At 40.0% G+C, this 16,734-nt stretch overlaps 1 protein-coding gene across 1 annotated transcript; it reads left to right on the top strand.

Annotated features, from left to right (window-relative positions):
• The first annotated feature begins 11 nt into the window (after positions 1-11).
• Positions 12-4,441, top strand: SDHAF2 (succinate dehydrogenase complex assembly factor 2). The gene is made up of 4 exons (XM_007440375.4): positions 12-176; positions 279-484; positions 1,516-1,625; positions 2,556-4,441. Exons 1-4 carry the CDS (start codon positions 156-158, stop codon positions 2,684-2,686), a joined length of 468 nt encoding a protein of 155 aa, XP_007440437.1. The 5' UTR covers positions 12-155; the 3' UTR covers positions 2,687-4,441.
• Positions 4,442-16,734: the final 12,293 nt, after the last annotated feature.

Raw genomic sequence — 16,734 nt, 5'->3', positions numbered from 1 at the left:
AGCGTTCGACAGTTCGCGGAGCAGCCAGTATGGGATAGAAGTGATGCGCATGCGCGTTGAGCTCTATGGCTGGCTGAAGAAAGAAAGTGTATCCTGATTCGTGTCACGTCTATGGTTGAGAGCGAATGATAGAGTAGCTCGGGGGACAAAGCAGGATGGCCGCTCTAATGGTTCGAGTGAGTGAGGGAGGCGAAACGGGAGGACCGGGCACTGTCGTCGTTCTGAATGGCGGCTGACCGTGGGGTGGGTCGTACCCCTCTCTTTCCCTTTCCTCGCAGCGTGTCTTGCTCCTGCCCGGCTGTCTCTTTCGCTCGCCAAAGCGCGGCTACCGCGGGGATTCTCCGTCTGATTCTGGGAAGGACCTGCTGGAGATCCCGCTCCCTCCCTGGCAGGCTCGGCCTCACGAGCCACCGGCGAGCAAGCGCGCGAGGCTCTTGTATGAAAGCCGCAAGAGAGGCATGTTGGAGAACTGCCTGCTGCTCAGGTGGGCGCTTTTACTTCTCTTCTTCCCAGCCAGCGTACTTAGAATTGCTGGTCCATTTTTATTATTATTTAGCTCAGCCGCCTTTGGGGCAAGCTGAATGCTAGTAATACAGTCCTTTCACTGGGACATCTGTCTCCATCCGTTTCTGCCCTGAGATCTTCAACCGAGCATGGGGCAGCATTTACCTGATCTTGGAAGAACTTGAAAAATGATAGCAGGGTCAGATGGGGTTAATATTGGGTGGAAGACCACCAGGAGATCTTAGAACTGTAAGCCACAATAGGAAGTAAATAATCCTGAAATGCAGCAATGGCAAAAACATATTGCTGCCATATGGACATAGGCTAGCAATCAATCTCAACTTGAGGGGGTTTCCCTTACTTTATTACCTGCTGACCAGGCTAAAGTTCCTCTTACCAGTTTTCTTTGATCAAGTAGACTGTGTGGGCTCCCTAAGGTACCTGTGGAGGACTAATTTGTATAGTCAAGCTGTCTAAACTAGTAGCCATTGCCATATCTTGTCCCTGTAAGATCTTTTTATTTATTTATTATATTTCAAATTTGGTCACCGCCCATCTCACTAGGAAGTAATTCTGGACAGTAATATCTTGATATTAAATGTGCTGTATGACAAAGTTTGTTCTTTTGTCTCCTAAAAGTCACCCCAGGGGTGTGCTGTTGTGCACAAAAGCTTCCTTAGTACAATTGTTTTTGTTGTGAGTATGGATGTTTCTGCTGATTAAATTATTATTATTTATTAAATTTTTCAACCGCCCATCTCCCCCCAATGTCACTTGTGTATATTCAGGTGAGGTAGGGCTGATCCCTGCCTCTTATAATGGTAATGGATAAATAGAGCCAATTAGAATCTACTAACAGTTGAGGGAGGATTATCATAAAGGTATGGGAAAATTCAGGTACTGGTGTGTTTTTAATTGATTATTTTTTCATTTAGTGTTTACTTGCTTTATATGAGCTTAGCATCTTGTACTATTTTAGTATTTTCCAGTATTCTTAATTGTTTTTAATAGTTTATTTGCCAAAGAGAACCTGAATCAAATGAATGAGCAACAACTGGACCTTTATGACCGTCTGATAAATGAGCCCAGCAATGATTGGGACATATACTACTGGGCAACAGGTAATGTGTTTTGGGGCCAGCAGACTATAGCTCTCAGCATATTTCTAATCTCATGATACTGAGCAAAGCAATATAGATAATATTTTAGCATCTATTTCTATTCTGTATTTCAGGGATCTTGTAGACAGAACTAAAAGGTCTTAGATATCTATAGGCCTTGAAACTTTCTGGGAATTTGAAATACAGTTTTACCTTGGAGCAGAAATACAGTAAAAACAGTTAAGGACATCACTTGCTGTCTTAACAACTGAGAGACTAACTATGCAATCCTGTACATATCTATTAAAAATACAGTTGTGGAGATAGTTTGTGAGCCTATTAGAACCATCTTCATAATTCTTTTATGACCTACAGTGTGATCTGCAGAATTATAGAAAGATCTGAGAATTCACAGATGTTCCTCTTTGTAAGCTGCACTGGGTTCATTTAGGGCTTTTCCCAGGTACAGATGTCTAGGATTGCAACTAAAAGAATGGATCCATACTTATTCATGCTTAGAGTACATCTACTGAATAAATGAGACTTAGGGGGAGCGCAGTTAACTTGCTCTACTAAATTTAGTAGGCTTATTCCTAGCATGACTAAATCAGTATCCAATTTTACATGTGCTTAAGTAACCAATTTTGAATTCAGTGGGACTTACTTCCTCAAAGACATATAAAGAATTGAACTGCATGATTATTATAAGGTTTGCAAAGATGATATCCTGAATATATTTTACAAGAAGATGAAAGTAATGTTCCCTGGTCTTAGAAATGGTTATTATTAGTTGATGTTTCATTTTCTATATTTAGCAAACTAACAGTGATGATGCAATCTGTTATATGGTACTTAACAGAAGTTGGTTTGGAAAAGATTATTGGATTTGTGGAAAAATTTCAGATAGTGAACTGATAATGCTGAGTTTCACTCTTCTTTTTTTCTCTCAAGAAGCAAAGCCTGCTCCAGAAATCTTTGAGAATGAAATCCTAGAGAGGCTTAGAGAGTTTACCAAAAACAAGCACAGAGAGAAGAGACTACGACAACCAGATCTGGAATATCTTGCTGAAGTCTCACGCTGATCTTGTGTGCATTTTCATAAATGCCCAGCTTGGGGCAGCCTTTAAAATGTAGGATCATATTTGTGCTGCAATTTTTTCTCTTAAAATAATTCATGCTTAATCTTCAGTAAATTCTCATATGAGTAGTCATTTTCTCTGTATTGTATTGTTCTGTAATAAAACTGCTTTTTTTTCTTGAAAGAAGAACTGATGCACACATTAGGAAATAGTGGTGAGATCACTTACTGCACTTTAGAAATGTCTTTTATTTATTTGATTTTTAGACTGCTGTAATCATGCAAATTTTGGCGACTTACATCTAACTGGAGCCTATGGGTGTGTGTTCGTGTGTGTAATTTCTAAGGCACAATCTTAACCAGTTAAAAGCCTCATTAACCTCCTCCCCAAAGGCTAAAGGGTTGGGCTAAACCCCATAATTTGAGTCTTGCTTGAAGTGAGGAGATGCTTCTCCATCATGGCTACTCCACTGTGGAACAGCCAACTAGTGGAGATAGAACATAATTTGAGTCTTGCTTGAGTTCAATTTCAGCCTATTTCTGCCCATCCAGATCCTGAAACCTTCCTGACATATAATTACTGGATGATGCAAACAAAAGCTGTCAGCTGATTCATCAAGAAATACTTCTGTTTGTTAATTTAATTAGATACTAACCTTGACCAACCCCAGGCTTTCTGTGCAGGTGTTAATATTGTACGTATGATGATTTTGTCCCAGAGATATGCAAATAGGATAACCATGAATTTGTTGGCATTTATATTAGCTTGTCTATTATCCATTTATTTCCAGTTACGAGATTTTTAACAGAATAGCAACTTCTAAGTAATAATGTGTAATGAGATACCCTGTGAACAAAATTATAGTATTAGTTCAGATATGTCAGTGCATGTATTACTTTGTATGCAACAACTTTCTTTCTGCTTGGCCAGCTCTTGCCACCTTCTACTTGGCCCAGCTGCTGCTTTGCTGTCCTTCTAGTTTCTCTGGCAATAGCTCAGGCAACCATCAGATTTTTGTAATGGAAATTTCACAGGCATTTTTTGTTCTTGGATTCAGATTCTGCTGTGTTCTCAAAACCTAGGTATGGGAGATTTTTTTTTTAACTTGGGAGTAAGTGGTCCATATTGTAATCAAGCTATCCCTGACTCAGTGATCACCAGAAATTTTGCGTTACGACTCCCGTCATCCTTGACTGTTTGATGATGGTTGACAATTCATAGGCAGAAATAAATTTTCAAGGGAGCTTGTAAATACCATAGAGGTCTCCAAAGGAACTTGTATACAGCAGTGGCTATTAACATTTTACCTTGCTGAATAAAATGTAATCAGAACAAGTATGTTCTACAGGAGATTAGTTGCATTTAACAGATGTATATTCATTGCTTGTCTGGTTACTGTAATTTAACAAGTTTGGCAGATGGTAAACATCTGCATTAGCTTTTAGATAACAAGTTCATTTTGTACATAAATTTCTTTAGCTCTTCAGTATTTTTATGATTCTAATGGAAAATGCACAGATTACAAATTGAAATGTGTATTTGAAAGCCTTAAAAACCAAGAAGTATATTAAAAGTTCGTTAGAAGTATTTTTCTTGATCAGCCAATACTCTCTGTAACTGTTTTAGGTTCGTGATTCAAAGATGTTGTATTAATACAGTATCTTCCTGTTGTTTCTCTTTCCATTTGTTATTAGTGACATTAACTGCCCACATGCTGTTTTGAAAGTGACCGTAAGAAATAAAAACAATTCAGTTTCATTTGTGCCATCCTTATAGTCTTATCAGATGTAATTTTGTAGGCAAGATAAGCCTAAGGTCTGTATTTCTCTCCTGTTGATCATATACTGGCTAAATAAACCATAAATACTGTAACACTTTCAGGCAGCTAGAATTTAATTTTATTATGAAGGGTAGTTTTACCCAATAAAACTTTGGAGTTACGATTATATACAATACTTAAAACAACTATTTTGTTCTGCATATTCTTTATGTAAAACAGTTTGAGTGTTCAGTTATTTTCAAATATGGCAGTTTAAAACAGTTTGATTTGTGAGAAATGCTAAAAAGTAATAGTTATTAGTGACAAAAAGGTAGCTTTTACTTGACCAATATTAACAAGGAAACTTCGATTGTTTCATAAAGAGGTCAGATAGAAAAAAATTTTAAAAGAGAAAAGGGGGGGGCTTTCTGGGAAGGAGCATAATGTAACCTAAACAGACAAAGAAATAATTTTTTTTCTGCTGTGTGAGCACATTTAAGATTGGTTGCAACAAAAGCAGGAGGTAGCTGGAACAGAAAGGTCTTCCTTCTAAAATAAAGAAGTCTCTTCTTCTTCTATGTGAGTTAACGTAGGTTGACGCTAGCTAGAGATAAGGGATGAATAGAACGCTGTATTAGAACTCACTAAACGTATCTAAATGAAGTTTTTATCAACTAACCAAAGCCTTCAGCTGAAGAGTAGAACTGAGCATGAGCACTAAACTAATGAATATTAAATTACATGTCTTGCATATGTAATACTGGACAAGAATGTAAGCCTGACCAATAACAAAACAATATAGTGATTGAGCGACGGGATAGAAATGTATAAATTATGCTGAGATCTGTAGGTGGGTGTGGCTTCCTACTTTGATGCTGAGGAGTCCACCAGCCTTTGCAAACGCTTGAAATAAAGTTTTACTGCTGATCAACCCAGCAAAAAGTTACGCCTTGTTTCGTACAATTGGGGGCTCGTCCGGGATAACCAATCGGCATCTGGTGCCCTGGGGATGCACTCTAGTGGAGGAAGGTGCGCCCTGCTAAACTTTAGCAGTCCTTTAGTGGAGTTTGGCCTCAGACCCAGTGCCTGTGAGGACCCGAGGCTGCAAAATAGAGGTTGGTGAAGCAGTAAAATAAAGAGGGAGACCTGCGTGAGGCGTCAGTTCGTCCTTTGGGTCAAGCTTGGGCTGGTGAGGTGTCAGTCTGTGGCCCAGGAAAAAGACCGAGCAATTTCGTGCACGAACCCAGGTAAGAAACGAGCCAAAGGGGGTTCAAAGTACTGCCTGGGTGGTCTGGTGGTTGGGTAGGCCTTGTGTGAGTCTAGGGACCTATGTGAAGCGCACGAGACGTACTTAGGAACTGATAGAGTTCCAAAGATAGTGCAAACTGAATGTGTGTTCAAACTTCCGTTTCCGGATTCCCGCGAGGGGACCGGCCAGGTGCGAACGAAGTGAAGTGATGGATTGCTGATGGTCTCTGTAGTCTAGATACGAGGGTTTACATCTTTAAATTTTTTTGTGAGAAAAAGGCTAACGTGGGTTAGGAGACGTAATTTGCAGAAGCTCTCTTGCCAGGTCAGTCTTTAAAAGGCCAGCGTGTGCTGGGAGACTGGCAGGGAAAGACAGTTTTGTCCTTGTGTCTAGATATTATAGAGAGAGGGAAGACAGGGCTCGAAAACACTGCCTCACGGATGCAGTGCGACTAAAAAGGCTGCTAAACCAATCACTATGGGAGGAGGAAGCTCAAAGAGAAATGCATTAAAAAGATTCAGAAAAATCCTAGGTTAAAAATCAATCCTAACAGTCCACTAGGCAGACTACTTAGTGGATGGACCAGTCGTCCCTATAAAGATATGATAAAAGAATTGGATTTGAACAAGGAGGATATGGTTAATTTGTGTTGTTTTGTATGGTGGGAAGATGAAAGGGCCGCTTGGCCAAGGGAAGGATCTAATCATTATTTTATGTGCCATGCCCTATATGATTATGTAAAATCTAAAGAACGAAGGGCAGTGGACAATGAATTGGATTATGCCCTGATTTGGACCCCTGATAAATGGCCTCCCTCTAGTAAAAATAAAGAGGGGGTAATTAAAAGATCATTAATGGTCTTAGAAGAAGAAGAGGCAGAGGAAACTAAGAAATTATTACCTACTCCCTACAATCCCAAGTATATAGAGGAGGAGACTAAATATGAGAAATTAAAGAAAGAATTGGAACAGTGTAAGCAAGATTTGAAAAACCTGCCCTTTCATCTTCAAGACATAGAGACGGATAGAACCCGTCGGCAGAAAAAGAGAGAGGAAGAATCTGATATGTTTCCCCTGAGGGAAATGACTTCTGGCTTAAATGCTCAGGGACAGCCTGTTATTAGTTACATACAGGAGCCCCTGAGAAGTACAGAGGTCCGGGCATTCAAGAGAGAGTTAAAACCTCTCTTGGAAGATCCTGTGGGGGTAGCTGAACAGTTTGACACCATGCTAGGACCAAATACCTATGTTTGGGAAGAAATGATGGCAATATTGGCTACTCTCTTTTCCGGAGAAGAGAGGCAGCTGATCAGAACAGCAGCCATTAGAGCATGGGACAGAGAACATCCGAATAATGTAATAGGGGACCAGAAATTTCTCCTTAATAAACCAGATTGGGACAACAATAATCCCCTCCACCGAAATTTTATGGAAGATTTGAGAAGTATGAAAGTAAAAGGAATTAAGGAGGCAGTGCCAAAATCCCAAAATATGGCCAGAGCATTTGATCTAAGGCAGGAAGGGGATGAGGCCCCTTCGGCTTTCTTGCAAAGATTGAAAGATGCAATGAGGAAATATTCTGGTATGGACCCTGAGGAAACTACTGCCCAGGCACTATTGAAAGTAAATTTTGTGACCAAGGCCTGGCCTGATATACAAAAGAAGCTTCAGAAGTTAGATGACTGGGCAGAAAAAAAACCTCTTAATGATTTATTAAAGGAGGCCCAGAAGGTGTATGTGAGAAGAGAGGATGAAAGAGTAAAACAACAGGGAAGGGTCATGATAACTACTGTAAAGGAAATAAATAAACAAGAACCAGTAAAGAAGAAAGTAGAAGCCTGGCCCCGATCTGTAAACCAACCACAGGGACCACCAATAACAAATAAAAGGGCTAGTAATTACAGAACACCCCCTTTACAACAGGGAGGGCGAAGGGCTCTAAACCCCCAACAGTGCTATGGTTGTGGGCAGAGGGGCCACTTTGAGAGAGATTGCCCCTATGAGACTCAGGAAAGGCAAATATATAACATGGCCAAATATGAAGATTAGGGGGGTCAGGGGCACTTGATAATGGGATCCCACCAAGAGCCCTTGATAAATTTATTAGTGGGACCCAAAGAAGAAGAAATCACCTTTTTAGTAGACATAGGGGCAGCACGAACCTTGATAGTTTGTTTGCCCCCAGGTCTGCAATTAAGTGGACAAACCATGAAGGTTTCTGGAGTTAAAGGCGAAGCCTTCCTGGTCAATAAATTAAAAGAGACAGAAATTGGCATTGAAGGGAAAAATAAAGTAAAATAGGAAATGCTCTTTATCCCTGAAGCAGGTATCAATCTATTGAGAAGAGATGCTTTGAACCTGTTGAACTTAAGTATTAAATTTGAGAATGATTACAATAGTGAAAGGATGTATGTTTTGAGAGAAGAAGATGAAAAGCAAATTAATCCAATAGTATGGGTTAAAGAGGGAAATAGGGGAGGGCTACAGATACCTCCTCTGTGTGTACAGTTAAAACAACCTACTAAAATAATTAGACAAAAACAATATAACATTTCATTGGAAGGGAGAAGAGGGTTGCAACCAGTTATAGAGGGTCTCCTAAGAGATGGGCTCCTAGAGCCTTCTATGTCCCCCTATAACACCCCCATTCTCCCTGTTAGGAAACCAGATGGAACCTACAGGATGATTCAGGACCTGAGATTATTGAATTCGGTGGTACTAGCTAGACATCCAGTGGTTCCTAATCCGTATACATTATTGGGGAAAATCCCACCTGACCATACCTGGTTTAGTGTGGTAGATCTAAAAGATGCATTTTGGGCTTGCCCCTTGCATGAGGATTCCCGTCCCCTTTTTGCCTTTGAGTGGGAAAATCCTCATACAGGGAGGAAACAACAATATCAATGGACTGTTTTACCACAAGGATTTACAGAATCACCGAATTTATTTGGGCAAGTGCTTGAACAAGTACTAGAGGAATTAATTCTACCTAAACAAGTTACTTTAATCCAGTATGTGGATGACTTATTAGTATCAGGAAAAAAGCAAGATGAAGTGAGGCAGGCTGCAAACCAATTGTTAGATTTTCTTGGTGAAAAAGGACTAAGAGTATCTAAAGGAAAATTGCAGTATGTGGAAAGGGAAGTTAAATACTTGGGACACTTGATCAGTGAGGGAAAAAGGAAAATCTCGCCCAGCAGAATTGAAGGAATCGCAACTCAGCCCATACCTAAGACAAAGAAAGAGCTGAGGAGGTTTCTGGGCTTGGTAGGATATTGTAGATTATGGATTGACAATTATGCTGTTCTGACCAAGGAACTGTATTCTAAGCTGTTAGAGGAGGAACCTTGGATTTTAGAGTGGCAGAAAAGCGAATTGGAAAACTTTGAAACTTTGAAAAGAACTCTCAGTCAAGCTCCAGTGTTGAACTTACCTAATCCGGAAAAGCCATTTCACTTGTATGTAAACACTGAGAATGGCATTGCTCAAGGGGTATTGACTCAGAAGTGGGCAGGGCAAAGAAAACCTGTAGCCTTTTTATCCAAAATAATGGACCCTGTAATCAGAGGTTGGCCTGTCTGTGTGCAAGCTGTAGCAGCAACTGCAATACTGGTGCAGGAAAGCAGGAAACTAACTTTTGGGGGAGCATTGATAGTCAGCACCCCACACCAAGTGAGGGCTATCTTGCACCAAAAAGCAGGACGATGGCTCATGGATTCCAGGGTTCTTAAGTATGAGACCATTTTAATGGAAAAGCCTGATTTAATTTTAACAACAGATCCCAATTTAAACCCTGCACAGCCAATGAAAGGGGAGAACAAGGAGATCTTGAGCATTACTGTATGGATGTAATAGACTTGCAAACTAAAATATGTCCTGATTTACTAGAAACAGCCTTAGAAGGAGAACATATTTTTATAGACGGGTCCTCCAGGGTCTTAGAAGGAAGGAAACAGAATGGATACACAGTGATTGATGGTACGAAGAAAGTGGTGTTGGAGGCAGGGAGTTTACCAAAACATTGGTCAGCCCAGACTTGGGAACTGTATGCACTAAAACAGGCGTTTTGCTTGCTGGAAGGGAAAATAGGGACAGTGTACGCCGACTCCAAGTACGCATTCGGAGTTGTGCATACGTTTGGAAAGATCTGGGTGGAGAGGGGGTTAATGACCAGCAAAGGAAAAGGATTGGTGCATGAGAACTTGGTAAAAGAAGTTTTGCAAGCTCTTATGTTACCAGCGGAGATAGCAGTGGTTCATGTCGCTGGACACCAGAAAGGAGGGAGCTTTGAAGCAGTGGGAAATAATTTGGCAGATGTAGAGGCGACAGAAGCAGGAGCTGAAGGGGGAAAAGAAATTATGTATCTTGCCCCAACCCTACCAGAAATTGGGGAACAGATACCGGTGTTTGGGGAAAGAGAAAAAGAGGAATTGAAGAAGGTAGGAGCGGAGGAGGATGAGTTGGGGAAGTGGATGTTGCTAGACAGGAGACAGATGTTGAATAAAACCTTAACCAGGGAAATACTGAACACTTTACACGACAGCAGTCATTGGGGACTTCAAGCTTTAGTAGATCTTTTTCTGAAAAAGTATGGGTGTTTAGGGATTTATACAATAGCCAAGCAAGTAACTGAAAAATGCATGACTTGTAAGAAGGTAAATCGACAAGCCTTACGACAAAAAGCACAAGGGGGGTGATCCCCCACCTTGAGACCATTTCAATGTATTCAAGTAGATTATACCGAGTTGCCACCTAGTGGCCGAATGAAGTATTTATTAGTTTTTGTAGATCATTTAACTGGATGGATTGAAGCATTTCCTACAACAACAGCTACTGCAAGGATGGTGATAAAAATTATTCTAGAACAGATAATACCTAGATATGGAATAGTCTCAAAGGTGGATAGCGATTCCGGGAGCCATTTTACTGCAAAGGTGTTACAGGGAGTAATGCAAGCCTTGAACATTCCGTGGGAACACCACACACCCTGGCACCTGCCTTCTTCTGGGAGGGTCGAGAGGGCTAATGGCATGCTAAAAGAGGCTCTGAGCAAACTGATGTTAGAATTGCAGTTACCATGGACAAAGTGCTTGCCTCTAGCCCTACTGAGACTTAGAACAAAACCCCGAAGGGACATTGGATTATCACCATACGAAATGATGTTTGGTATTCCATATATGGGGACAAACTGGGAAGAAAATGCTATGGAACTAAAAGATAAAGTCATAAGAAAGTATGTGCTTGATCTGTCCAGATCACTTTCTTTTCTTAGAAAAAAGGTCTGTTGGCGTAAACTCCACCATTCAAATTTGCAGTTCACCGGTTCCAGCCTGGAGATTGGGTCCTGATAAAAAGTTGGAAAGAGGAAAAACTCCAACCGCAGTGGGAAGGACCTTATCAGGTTCTCCTAACCACAGAGACTGCAGTCTGAACAAAAGAAAAAGGTGGACCACTATACAAGAGTCAAGGGACCAGTGGATGGAGCAAAAGAGTGGATTTGTGAAGTTATCAACAAACCCCTCAAACTCAAGTTGTGGAAACAATCAAACTTGAAAATACACCCAGTGGACTCATAACTGGATTATATTTGAACTATTATATTTGGACTACCACTACTCATAACTGGATTACTAAACAGTGGATATAGTGGATTGGATTACATCTGGATTATTACAGAAAGGAGTGGATATTAATACTATTCCCTGAAAGAAGAACTTCAACTGTGGAACTTACTAACTCAAGACTTCACACCCTTCCTGATGTGCTGGTTTTGTGAGTGCAAATGTTGGTGTAGGGGGAGGTTGGAGTAAATGGGGAACTGTACTCATAATGGGAATACTGGGAATAATATTAATACCCTGTTTTATACCACTACTTATGAAAATAATTACATACACTGTTGAAAGAATGCAATTAGCCATAGTCCCAAGAGAAACACCAGAAGGAAATAGTCATGATGGTAAGAATAGTAAAAAGGGAAACAGAAAACCTTAACCTAAAAGAAATCCAATACGCTCTGAAAGAATTTAAGGGGTGTCAAAGTGTCACTAATAATTATAAATAAAAGAAAAAGTGTGGATTGTGAGAAATGCTAAAAAGTAATAGTTATTAGTGACAAAAAGGTAGCTTTTACTTGACCAACATTAACAAGGAAACTTCGATTGTTTCATAAAGAGGTCAGATAGAAAAAAATTTTAAAAGAGAAAAGGGGGGGGCTTTCTGGGAAGGAGCATAATGTAACCTAAACAGACAAAGAAATAATTTTTTTTCTGCTGTGTGAGCACATTTAAGATTGGTTGCAACAAAAGCAGGAGGTAGCTGGAACAGAAAGGTCTTCCTTCTAAAATAAAGAAGTCTCTTCTTCTTCTATGTGAGTTAACGTAGGTTGACGCTAGCTAGAGATAAGGGATGAATAGAACGCTGTATTAGAACTCACTAAACGTATCTAAATGAAGTTTTTATCAACTAACCAAAGCCTTCAGCTGAAGAGTAGAACTGAGCATGAGCACTAAACTAATGAATATTAAATTACATGTCTTGCATATGTAATACTGGACAAGAATGTAAGCCTGACCAATAACAAAACAATATAGTGATTGAGCGACGGGATAGAAATGTATAAATTATGCTGAGATCTGTAGGTGGGTGTGGCTTCCTACTTTGATGCTGAGGAGTCCACCAGCCTTTGCAAACGCTTGAAATAAAGTTTTACTGCTGATCAACCCAGAAAAAGTTTGTTACGCCTTGTTTCGTACAGATTCTATTTCCCCCCTTTAAACACACAGGCTTAAAAAATCATTATATCCTTCTGATGCCACAATATTCCTATGGCATTGCCTAGAACTACCACAGGGTGTCATTATAGGCATATAGGTGCTATTTCTTCAGTGATGATGAAAATGAAAAATTTAGATATAGGTTTGATGAAATACGCTATGTATGTTTCTATCTTACTTAGGACTTGCTTAAGAATCTGATCCAGATTTCACAGATTCTTTATTAAAGCTAAATAATGTAAAGGGCCGTGGAGGTAGTTTTACATTCTCAACAGCTATGATTATGATACCAAAATCTGCACTTGGAATTTGCTGCACAGTTACACCTGCAGACTTGTAGAATGCATATTGCCTTGTTACATAAATCCATTTTGTGCAATCAGCGTTGCTTCATGTCTGACTAATCAGAATAGCATAATAATTGTAAAAGTCACTGTTTCTGTGAATCTAGTCCGACACTGGATTGAAGCTCACAATTACAGCATTAATAAGAAAACACATCCCACTTCCCATTACTCTGAAGGCTGCATTTGAAGATCTAATCCATACTTGATCAGAATCCATAATTTGTCCGCCATGTTAAAAAAACCACCAAACTGATTCCACTGGCTTCTGCACTGGATTCTATAAATGTGGATCTCTTGTGGACAGGTTCTCCAGAGCTGGTTGCTATGAGCTAGTTGCTAGGATACATGTTGTTAGACTTTAGTTCTACACATTCCTCCAAGTTCCTAACTTATGTGAATCATTTAGTCCTCTGGGGCATTACAAGGATTCTGTTCACTGCAGTAAACCAATCAGTACCTTGACTGGGCAGGTAAGAACATGCTATTGCAAGTTGAATCTTGACATTACTTCATAAAGTGAAATTAGTTTTGAGGACAGGAGCCTGTTGACTCAAACCTAGATATGGTTTGCCTTCTCCCATATGTTATATGAACCAAATTCTATTCAGACTGGTGATAACCACTTTATCATAGATTTGCTAGCTGTACTGTTTGACCCTTTTTAAAAGCAGTAGAGACTAAACTTTTATTTAAAATGTATACTTTGCTACTAAACTTTGAATACGGAACTATACATTCAAACTAATTTACTTAAGGCTTTAAATTAGTGCATTTGGAAATGTCAGTGCCAACTGAATGCTTTAATGCTTAAAGAGAGAATGTTTTTAGAAGTGGCCGTGTTACTTAAAAGCTGATTTAGGTCTTGTCCCCAAGCTACCTATATATGTACATCTCTCCATTAGAGAATGCCTACACATTTCAGTTGATGGATTCCCAGATGGGGACATATATATGTCTGAGTATGTAAGATATTTTGGCACCGGGAAGTTCTGCGGTTGGGTTTTCATATGCTGCTGATCTTCATGTGTGCAAAATGGAGAAAAGGATGCTTATGTCAGAGGAATCAAGCTCAAAAGTACAGCTGAAGTACAAGCTCAAAAAAGAAGAGACATTAAAGCAAAATTTCGATGTAATTGAACAACATGAATGTGGCCATAGAAAAGCTAAAATAGAACAAGGTGTTGGAATGCCTGAATCTAAAGTGCACAATATTATAAAATATACAGGGGAAATTTTAAAAAAAGGTAAAGTATCAGCTTTTTGCGGTTTGCAAATATCTTCAAGGAGACTGAGAGACAATAAATATTTTTTTGTCAGTGGAAGCTTACCTTTAGGAGTGATATTTAGAAGTTTTTGTTTTTATTTTGCTTTCTAAAACTACTTTGTGAGTTTGTTAACCATAAATTTAAATTATGGATATATTCTTTTTATCCTTTACTGTAATATTTCATTAATATATACAATTTATGTTTAAAATATTTCATTGCCTATTTCCATCAAGCTGGAACCAATTACCCTATTTTCCGTAGAAATATCACTTTGAATAGTGCGAATTCGAATAGTGTGGCCATTTCATGGGATTCATTACAATAACAGTGCTAATCGAGACCTAGCTGTACGTGGAATTTGGACAGAAGAAGCAATATTATCTAACATGATTTTCAGTATTTATTTCAACATTTCTACTTCAAGGAATTATTTTATAAAATGACAAAAATGATTATGTTTTATCAAGTTAGCATCAACTTTTAGTTGCCACATAGACCAGATGAACAAAAGCAATAGGGATTAGTAATAGATATCTATCAGAGTGGTAGTTATAAATTCTGGGCTTGTGAGTTTTATTTCTCCAAAGCTCAGTAAAATATAAAGAGTCTTGCTGTTACAAAGCTCTTTATTTCAGCTGGGTTTACCCTAGTAATCTTAGTACTGTAATAGTAAGAAGGTTTCAGTAATATACTCCTTGGTTTACCAAGGAGCTCCAGGAAAAGAAGCAGCAGAAGAGACATTTAGAGTGATGGTGGTGAAAAATGAAATGAACTGACCAAACAAAGGTACAAGTCCATGCTTAAGCCTACATAAGGCTGGCAAACGATTAGAACTTTTGAGTCCTTAACTGTATCTTCAGATTGCTGTCCAGCAACTCTATTCAGGTTGACCCACTTCCTTTTGGGGATTGGCAAGCAAGAATGCTCCCTTCAGTCATTGTGGCCTTTTTGCAAAGCATTTGGAAGACTAAACCATTCATATTCAGTCAGAGCCTGATAATTAATTAATTAATTAATTAATTAATTAGATTTGTAAGGCCACCCAATTCAAAGTGGCACTGGGTGGTGTATAATATTAAATGCAAACCAAACAGAATAATGATCAAAAAATGAAGCAGTACAAAAGGCTTGGCGTATCCTCACAACAACAAGCGTTCCCTTGAAGACTACACCATTCAAGTGAGCCAACAGCCTGGGAGAAAACCCAGATTTTGAAAGCTTTTTAAAATAAGGCCTGGGTGCTTGATGATTCTTATATAGAGTCCAATAAGGAGAATGGAACAAAGTCTCACCAGGTTATCTGGGATTCATTTGATGCTGTGGACTCCAAGGAAATAGACAAGGGTCTCCGTAGCATGAATTCTGCAATATATGAGTTGGATCCTTGCCTTTTCTTGTTTATTCAGGCTGCCAAAGAGAGGACTGGAAGCTGGATCAGGAAAGTCATGTGTGCCTCTTTAAGGGAATAGATGGTGCCTCTGCCCTGAAGGAGGCAGCTATATGCCCCTCCTGAATGAGGCATCTCTAAATCCAGAAAATTTGGACAACCTCTACCCCATATCCATCCTCCCCTATTAGGAGAAGATTTTGGAGAAAGGAGTGTGGGTTCATTTGCAGAGAACCTTGGAAGAAGTGGATTGTCTGGATACTGGGTTCAAGCCTGGGTAAGGGATAGAAATTGCATTAGTTGCTCTTGTGGATGTCTTGCAACAGGACCTGGATGGAAGGAGTGCAGCCCTTTTGATCCTGTTAGACACACAGTAGCCTTCGATACCATCAACCATGGTGTCTTCCTGGGCTGCTTGTGAGAGCTGGGGACTGGAGGCACTTTTTTTTACAGTAATACTGCTCCTGCCTAAAGCAGATGGTTCTACTCAGTATTGAGGGGGAAGAAAGATCAAAGTTCTAACTACTCCATGGAGTGCTTGGGACATAGCTCTCTCCCCCATCCTATTTAACATTTATTTGAAGTTTTATTTTATTTATTTATTTATTTATTTATTTATTTATTTTTCAAATTTGTATGCTGCCCATCTCCCCCAATGGGTGACTCTGGGTGGCTCACAATAATAATAAAAAACACAGGACTCTCCAGCCATAGACATAATCTATAAATAGTTAAAAACATATATAAAAATGGCCTAAAAACCTCCTATAATTTGGCCCTAAAAGACCTGTAAGATGCTGGGGGGGGGACAACCCCTCACCCCACCAGCCATCTCCATAGGTGCGGGCCCCCCTCTGGCCCCCAAGCCTTCTGGCCGAGCCAGGATTTGATCTCTTTCCTGAAGGCCATGAGGGAGGGGGCACACCGCACCTCAGGCGGCAAGATGTTCCATAGGGCGGGCGCTACAGCAGAAAAGGCTCTCTGCCTAGACCCCACCAATCGAAATTCCTTGACGGGTGGGGTCTGCAATCTGCCCCTTCTGCTGGACCGAGTGGGGCGGGCTGAGATGACCGGGGTGAGGCGGTTCCTCAGATAACCTGGTCCTGTGCCATGAAGGGCTTTAACGGTGATGACCAACACCTTGAATTGGACCCGGAAACAAACTGGCAACCAATGCAGCTCACGCAACAGGGGTGTTATACGTGCCCTCCTAGGGGCATTAAGAACTGTCCGCGCCGCTGCATTCTGTACCAGCTGTAGCTTCCG

This window comes from Python bivittatus, unplaced genomic scaffold (assembly GCF_059951505.1).
Source record: "Python bivittatus isolate LINGU-HERP-01145 unplaced genomic scaffold, Pbiv_v1 ctg000480_np1212, whole genome shotgun sequence".
Lineage (NCBI taxonomy): Eukaryota > Metazoa > Chordata > Lepidosauria > Squamata > Pythonidae > Python > Python bivittatus.
Note: the sequence above shows the minus strand (reverse complement) of the source record. Positions and strands in the feature narration are given on the sequence as shown.

What these genes read in the sequence shown, in the direction of transcription:
- SDHAF2 (XM_007440375.4), top strand. Translation starts at nt 156, where the DNA reads ATGGCCGCTCTAATGGTTCGA. An exon ending in TGGCCGCTCTAATGGTTCGA is followed by an intron (nt 177 to 278) that starts GTGAGTGAGGGA and finishes CTTTCCTCGCAG; the next exon opens with CGTGTCTTGCTCCTGCCCGG. An exon ending in GAGAACTGCCTGCTGCTCAG is followed by an intron (nt 485 to 1,515) that starts GTGGGCGCTTTT and finishes TGTTTTTAATAG; the next exon opens with TTTATTTGCCAAAGAGAACC.